Source organism: Halyomorpha halys, unplaced genomic scaffold, assembly GCF_000696795.3.
Source record: "Halyomorpha halys isolate HHAL.00 unplaced genomic scaffold, Hhal_1.1 Scaffold286.1, whole genome shotgun sequence".
In the NCBI taxonomy this organism is placed as follows: domain Eukaryota; kingdom Metazoa; phylum Arthropoda; class Insecta; order Hemiptera; family Pentatomidae; genus Halyomorpha; species Halyomorpha halys.
In genome coordinates, this window is record NW_027115682.1 from 1,037,733 (window position 1) to 1,046,483 (window position 8,751).

Genomic DNA, 8,751 nt, shown 5'->3' on the forward strand with positions numbered 1-8,751 from the left:
AAAAAAAAAAAAAGAAAAGAAAGTAGAGATTAAATAAACGTCTTGAAAGAATAAATATAAATAAAAATAATAATAATGATATTAACTGAGCAAAGAACAAATCAAGACCACCAACCTGTTCAAAGCGAACGGTTGAACAGAAGGCAACAATGAAGCGTAAGGGTTATTTACATTACACATTTGAAACAGCGAAGTTAAAATTTTCTGAGTACGCAATGAACTTGGAAGAGAGATATAGATTCAAAAAGAATGTTTTAAGAAAAATGAAGACTAAAGTGATGTTTAATAATATAATAAAGAACTGATACTGAGAAAACAGAAAAAAAAATTGTGTTTTATCATTTGTCAAGGAGGAAGACTCTTTAAGTTAATGTTGACATTAATTATTGCATTATTATTATTTTTTTTAACAAGGAAATAATAAATATTTTAATTGATTGTGAGTTTTTTTCAAGAACAAATTGTGAATTTATGAGGATAGCAAAATTACCACATTCTAACAAGTATTTTTAATATTTCTGGGAAAAATGTATTCTCAGAGAGAGTAATAAAGGCATAGAGTCATCTGTTTTAAAATATGTATTTCTATCCGACATATTACAAACGGATAAAATACTCTAAGTACATCCTGCCTTATTAATCCCGATATTCCTGTGACATATGAACAATAGACACTTTGTTTTCGATGATATGGAAAAAGAGAAAAAATATAACATTTTTATACGTTAGTCACAAATAAAAACGAAGCTACAATTATTGAATAAAGTGGGAAACGAACTCAAGTGCTGCTAATGAATATCCAAGAAAAAAATGGATAGACTTAGGAAAAAAAGTTTCGAGAAAATTTCTATCTCACTAAAATCACAGCGGTAGATATTATGTAATTAGGGATTGATCCGATCTAGGGAGTCGATGAATACCAATTCTATTCAATCGTAAATTTATCAGAGTCCAGGAGCGATAGTCTATTGTTTTTAAATAAATCCAGATTGAACTTTCTAAAAGTGATAATTAGGAAAATTTTGAAAACTAATTATAAATGATTTCGAAAAAATAGGTATTTAGCAATATGGTGAAAAGAAAAACTGTAAATAGTGCTTTGCTACATCTCGATTTTTTTCGAAAACACAATTTGTTTCGGTTGTTTTCTTCCAATTATAATGTTAAGAAAGTTCATTCAAATTTTATTTTTAAAATGATCTTTTTGTTTTTTTAATTAGATGTAGAATAACATTTAATAATCTACATTTACAATATAGTAAGTAAACTTAAGCTAAAGGCATTTTGTGATTTTATTTTTTAGTTACATCCACTTCTTTTTTAATGCTTCTATTTATTATGAAATACCCTGTAAAATAATTAATTATATATTAGGACTACCAATACACCTATCAAGTGAGAATATTTAAAATATACGTTTATGTATACTTTCATGAATGAACGGTCTTGCCTTTGTAAGAAAAGTTGAAGTAATGATTTAAGACAAAAACATATAAATTTTGAATAAGGCATTGCTAATTTTTTTTCAAGCACACGCTGCAAAAATTTGATCCAATCAAATAATAAATCACTAAAAAAACACCTCAATATTTTTTCTTTTTCATTTTTTATTCATAGAGGAGGTAGATTTTTGCGGATTCATATTACCTAATACCTTGAACTGACTTCAAGGTCTATAATGAAATTGAAGCTTGGTTGTCGATTTTATAAGGATGACAATCTCAGGTACTGGCAATATTTAATAATGCAAGAAATAATTTAGACGGTAAGCTAACGATGGTCTACTTTTCTTTTTAATTGTCGAGATTTAACTAAGAATAATAGAAAATTAATATATAACTTTTATATTATGTTTACCATGCCCTATAATCATAAACAATATGATCCTTTTACGTAAAAAGATTTCAAAAATATTACGTCGATATACACCTCAAACAAAATGATCATTTAACGAGAAATAAAGTTTCCTCAACAGAGACGAATCGTTTAAACTTACTTAATATTTTTACAGATGAGCAGTACCGTTGTAAATGGTAACACTTTACAGAAGAGTATTTTATAGACTGAGAACAGTTTTATTTAAAGTTCCTGAAGTTTTTTTTTACCTAAACAGTGGTTATTGTATGGCATTATTTACCCTGTGGAAGGTCTTCTGGAAGCTCCAATTACGATATCATCTAAGAAAAGAAAGCTTTTTTAAAAAAATGGACCTTTGTAGTTCATCCGTTACGACACGTTCTGCCCCATTTGCGGACTCCACGCCAATCTCGAAGCTTGCATTATTCCGATCAAAACAAGTTGCTATTGTCCCGAAAACGTAAAAAACATTTAACACCATTGAACTGGAGATACGGTTCATAGTCTTCAGAAGGCCGAACGATAAATCTGTAATTCTGGTCACAGAAGTGGGTCATCGGCGATAACATTCTGTATCTGAAGCCGTCCCAACGCCTTCAGGAGATTGGGCATCGAAATAGGTTGTTACAGTTAAAAGAAAACGCAAAAATGAAGCAATGTGAACTTTATATTGGCAGTTTATCTCTCGCTGGATGTTATAATAAAGAGAGTGGACCTGCAGCGGGCGAAAGTAACGAGCTGTAACCATTGCAACACGGGGTTTCAAAACGAGACTTCAAGGCGCGCCTATGTCTACCTTCTTATTACTGAGAGCCAGGCAATCGTTTCCGCTCATATTACTCGGTCGGTTAACAAGAATTGCTTCACCATCGAAATGAAATGATAAACAAGAAAAATAGCATATAACACTCCTCAATAGTGACTGGAATACCTATTCCACAACGGCAGTTAATTTCCCTTCTAATGGTTGGTAATAATATATCATGTATTATATAGACTTCCATAAATTATAGACAACCTTCAACTAACACTAAGGGTATAATGATTACCGCAGTAGTTACAAGCCATGACATTACCAGCTAACTTACAATATAATGCGATTTAAGGAGGTAAGAAGTATTTTATCACAAAAAAAAAAAAAACACTTATACAGTTACTACCTATAAAACCTTTTGAATTCATTACTGGAAAAGAATTTCTATTTCAAGACCAACAGTGAAACAAGGAAATAATCCCAACACTCAATCCTAAATTAATTGAATAGTCTGGTACCAACTTTACAACAGATGAATATGCAAGGGCATACCCAGGACCAAATCTACTGGAGTGGACACACCATAGTAAATCAGGGTCCTGTTTCATAATAAAGTACAAACTAATACTATTAGTCTTGTAGCTTTATCTTAATTCGATTACACAGACTTGTACTTTAGTATTTTTAAATTCCTGCAATATCACTAATAGTCATCCCTATCATGAAAAAAAAGTATTAGTGTAATTATCACTCTAGTTTCTACACTTGTACTATGAACTAATACTATTAGCTTTCATTATGAAACAGGGCCCAGGTTGTGACATTTCAGCATGGGAATGGAAATGAAACCAAAATTTTAAGAAAATTATACATGATTGCTGCAGTGTTTTGTTAGTTATAACAATTAGTATTTGTTTGAAAAAAAAAATTAATTTTTATTAAATTAATATTTTTTTACTTCTAAGGGGGAGGGTCAGCTGCACCCATTTGCCCCCATATGGGCACGCACATGCGGATATGCCTATAAGGGTCTCCTAGCCACAGAAATGATGCATGGCTGATAATACAGAAAATAAGTTTTCTGTCAAAGCCAGGCTCTGGAGTTCACTGGCTTATCTCCCCTCTACTTCCCAGATCCCCAATTCTTATGACATATTTATTATACGTGCTGTATTAACTTACAGAAAGTGGTGTATCTCAGTGAGTACGGTGCTGTGCTACTAATGTAAGGGCCGGGTTTGAAGCTGGTATATAATTATTTATTTTTTACAGTAGTTGTGAGTCAACAAAGTGTTCAGGTTTCATAAAAGTGAATTCTGCCAAAAAAATTAAATAATAAAGTAATCACTTTTAATTATGATTAATGGTTGATTAGTTTTGATTATATTAGTACTTTAACTACTCATATTTTCATAATCGGGAAGGGAAACTTTTACAGTGAATAAGAAAAGAATAATTAGGTGAGATATGAACCAAATACAGTACACAGAGGAAAAGTTTTAAAATGTACTGGACATTCACCAATATATCGGCTTTAACACATAGAACGTGACCACATGTATCATTCTACAGCTATTTAAAAGTACTGTTTCACTAAATAACAAACATTATAGATCTTTGGTTGGAAATTGTAAAACAATATACAATATTTTAGTCAATTTATTGTTATTGGAGTATATAAACATGGAATTATTTGCAGATTCTTACAATTCTCCTAATATACACACTAAAATCAACTATGAAACATCTAGTAAAAAATAAAACAATATTTTTGTCAACTTAATTTATTTTAAATAGTTGCAAATTTAAAATTTTATAGAAAAAAATTAAAGCTTTGTAGTAAACTCTAAATCTTGAAATATCATAAGAAAAAAGAATGGGTGTGAATTTGAACCAGTAGTTCTTTAATTTCATCAGATAAAACTTGTAAATGTAATATACGATATCAATTTTGTTCCTTTTTTCTTTTTCTTTAACAGCACAAGAGATAACATTTCTAAAATGCCATTTTTACCATTCAAATTCTAGTGGGATAATGCGGATTAAGCATCAACAGTGGAACAAAATTACTTGAAAATTTAAAATACTGATGTATTTTCTGCTGATTCAGTCTCATTTATATAATTTGTATGACTTTCAAGTTGCTTCGGCCTATAGAAATCTTATTTATAGACCAATTATGACAAATTTATTTACAAAGTCTATATTTACTTTGAAGTGTAATAAGATATTTTAAATTGTTAGTGAGGATTTGGATCCACAGAAAAATATACGAAACAAAAAATATGTTTATTTGATTAATTATTATCAATAATGAACCTTTATAATCAACTAAGAAAAAAAAACAAATTAGCCTCCATTAAAAATTTTAGGCTTTACCTTTTAAACCATGTAGAATCCAAAAAATCGAATAATACTGAAACATATCTGCACATAGCCGAAAGTGCAAAGATCTGAGTGGGCATTCTTCTGGTTAGAATCATTAAAAGTCGTTATTCCAAAGCTAAATGTGTTCCTACCGAGGCTCAATGCTCTTTGGCACCTTTCCTTACTGGGCAGTCTCTAGATATTATTCTTTTTAATGGCTGCCATTTTTTTTTCACTGGAGGAACATTAATACAACAAAGATGGTTTTGGGGAAATCACTTCATTTGAACTCAGGTGCTCTAGATTTTGTGCTGTTCTACTTAGTAAATAAGGTAGGCGAGATTTTGAAAAAGAAAATTTTTGTTTGATCACAATGCTTTTTATAACTTAGTTAGCTAGTAAAGGATTACTATTATTAAAGACAAAAAAATTACTCTGACATACTTGTACCAATAATAAAATAAGATAATTGATTAAAAATGTTGGAACTCTTCATACTGCATTTCTAGCAGCTTTACAAACTTTTCCACAACCACAAGAAATCATATTTAGGATTTCCTAGGGGTACCAACTCTTTGTTCATATCAACTAGGATAAGACAAAGCCCTATGTTTTAGAGGTATTGAAATGTAACCTTCCCACTGATTCTATTGGAAGAAGGCTTGTTGGTTTGAGTCTTTTTGTCACAAGATGTCTTTCAAACAATTGGAAACATATTATCCAATGGTTTGCCCCTGCAACATTTGTATAATGCTGTAAGGTTTTATCCTGCTAATAAAAATTCATTAGAAGTGTTACTATCTCTGCTGATGTCTTGCTACTTCAGAGAACTATTGCCTCTCTCAACCACTTTGAAATATTTCAGCATTTAATTATTTCCTGTCTGAAAATGGCAGAGGTCACACCTGCCAAATTCATATTGGAATAACATATTGTCCTCTACAAACTGAGAAGATTTAAAATTATTTGGAATTGTAAATGATGTTTAAGCTTGAGATATTATTGTATGTGGTTTTAGTAAGTAAATACTAATAGAACATTGTATAAAAACAGTCATTTAGTATCTTCATCTACTATGACAATACAGTCAAAGCTTTCAGCCACTTGGAAATATATAGTGAATCAAAATCCTCCAAATCTTGTTTTATATTAACTGTTCAGTCCTGAGCTTCGCACTGAATAAAATGATCGAAACTGTTCTATTGGCTTAGAAATAGCCATAGTTTCATCAAATAAGACATTTGATGCAGAGCATATCGTTCAATATGCCGTCGTAAACTCTGTTAATAAGACTTTGCTCCAGTAAAAATAACTTCCTGAAGATATTAGTCTAAAAGAATTGTTACTTCTTGGCCTTAAAATAATATTATGGCAATTTCATGGATGATTTTCAAACAATGATAAATTTTAAGACCTACTTAAATAAAATAGTCCCCAAACATCACTTCACACATTCAAGTTTGTTCTAATACAGACTCAGGAAATATTTCTTTCAGATAAACATAAGGCATTAATTATATTGGAATGTTTTACAAAGGTTCTATAAGATATGAGCTTTTCAATCCTCACAGACTCAGCTGTGTCTGAACATTTTTTACATTCAATTCATCTTAACTCGTGTTTCCATAAATCTGTAGGATTTTTTTTACTGTGTTTAGTTCTTAATTTAATCCTAATAAAAATTAATTTCATTCATTAATTATCATGTTAGGAAAATTAGTGGGATATAGGACCACAAGATCCTGGGACCGCATACAGTCTTTGTGAGTTCCTTGTGCAATCTCTATACAACCTATCTTTTGTATTAATTAGCATTTAAATATACGTATTTGAAAATTAAATAAGGAGGAGTTATGAAGATGTGTCATCCTCTCCAATATCTTGAAAAATCAACAAAGTTATGAAATTTAAATAATGGTAAACCATTATTCAAATAAATAATTTATTATACTCATAATTATGTTATTTAGAGAAATCAGTTTTTTTTTAATGTTTAGGAAAAGAGCAAATTTAGGGGAATAATCTACAGACTTTTAGAAAATTAGATAATCTAGTCACAATGGTTGAAAAATTTTAGATGCGAATATAGATCTCCCCTTAAAAAAGGTAGCATCAATGACTTCAGGTGTTGGTTTCTTTATAGAAACTGTACACTTTTTCATATATATAATTTGATATTCACTTTTTCTTTATCAGATAAACTTTTAAGAGGGTAAAATAAAATGAAGAATACAGAACATGTAGGATGGGAGTTAAGATTTTTTCTTTACTTCTGTGAAAGATTAAATGGTGTGTTTGTTGCACAATACAATCTTAACTACTTTGAAAAAAATGAATGCAAGAAAACACAATTAGACTCCTGATGAACATATATATTTCAACTCTGCTCTTCAAAATTTTAAAAATGATAAGTATAAATATACATTTGTTTTTTACAATTTTATTTTGCTTAGTATAAATAAAAATACCAACACTGAAATATAGAAAAATTACTATGGTCTCCTGAATTACTATTTAATTTTAATACGGCATCTAGTGCTAAAATGATTCCCCACCTGTGCTGTAGGATATTTCGAATTATGCATAAGGAAAAAAAAAATTGTGGACAACGTAAACCAAACTAAATACAAAAAACTGACAAATTTGAATAAATGTTGAGGTACTGAAATGTTCTGACTATTCTCTATTCTATAAAAACATTTTTAGTGATCACCATGTAATTTTTTTTTTTTTTACGTATTATCACCATGGACTACTTTATTTTACATATAAGGTGGAATAATTAAAATGTATTGTAAAAAAATAATTAACTGACAAAGAACACATTTTGTGAAAAAAAAAAAAGAACAAATGAAAAAGGTTATTTGCATCTGTAAAATAAAATATTACACGATGATCACTAAAAACTTTTATATCAACCTGAACTACAGAATAATGTAAATCACAGTAATAAAATTTTAGCAATAAGTAGTACAATTAAATGAACAGTTGTATGACTTGTAAAATAAAGGTTGGTCTGCTGTTAAGAGTACAAGGGGTAATCCCCTAGTCTGTAAAAAAAATGTTCTAAAAACAGATTTAATAATGATTTCTGAAGATTTTTTGTAAAGCAACCATAGGCAAAATGTTTTTTTTTTAATTTATACTAATATAATACTTCCTCTACTTAAGGTAGTTGAGGGAGTAAAAGTTTATAAAAGACGACTTTATTGATTAATAAACACGATAAAAAACATTTTCTATACAGTACTGTGACCGAAGCAGAAAATAAGAGTAGGAAATATAAGAGAGTTTCTACCATACAATTAATATTAATAATGAAGCCAATTTGCTCGTATTAAATAGTTCAATACATTGGTTAAAGGCAATGGTAATTTATTTGGAAGGTATTTTTAAAGAAGTTTCAACAGTATAATTAATTAAAAATGGGATGATTTATATTTAATAACTTGAAATTGACGATGATGATTTAATATTATCCTTGTTATTATTATATTTTATGTTTTAAAATAGTGTCTAAAATTCTTAGATAGAAAGAAATATGAGAAAGTAGAAACATCATCTAACCCAAATAACATTACAATATTAATATGAACTAGGATAATGGTACAATACTATAAACAGCTTCCATAAAAAATTAGACAGGTTATTCTCTATTAACTACAAAATGTTTTCGAATGAAACTTACCTTGATGAAATATCTTCTATGCTGACACCAGTTGGAGTTGGAGCATGGAGCTGTACAGTAGAGGCGTGTATTGAATCCTGCAGAG

General features: G+C 29.5%; 1 protein-coding gene across 3 annotated transcripts in view; it reads right to left on the reverse strand.

The window, feature by feature from the left end:
* Nucleotides 1–8,751, reverse strand: part of LOC106680774 (disks large 1 tumor suppressor protein) — a gene marked incomplete at its 5' end in the record, with an annotated part of 438,504 nt that overhangs the window by 79,555 nt on the left and 350,198 nt on the right. For all 3 annotated transcript variants that reach the window (XM_067052703.1, XM_067052702.1, XM_067052701.1), the window contains 1 exon segment: nucleotides 8,667–8,751. In XM_067052703.1, the coding sequence (XP_066908804.1) occupies nucleotides 8,667–8,751 (85 nt within the window).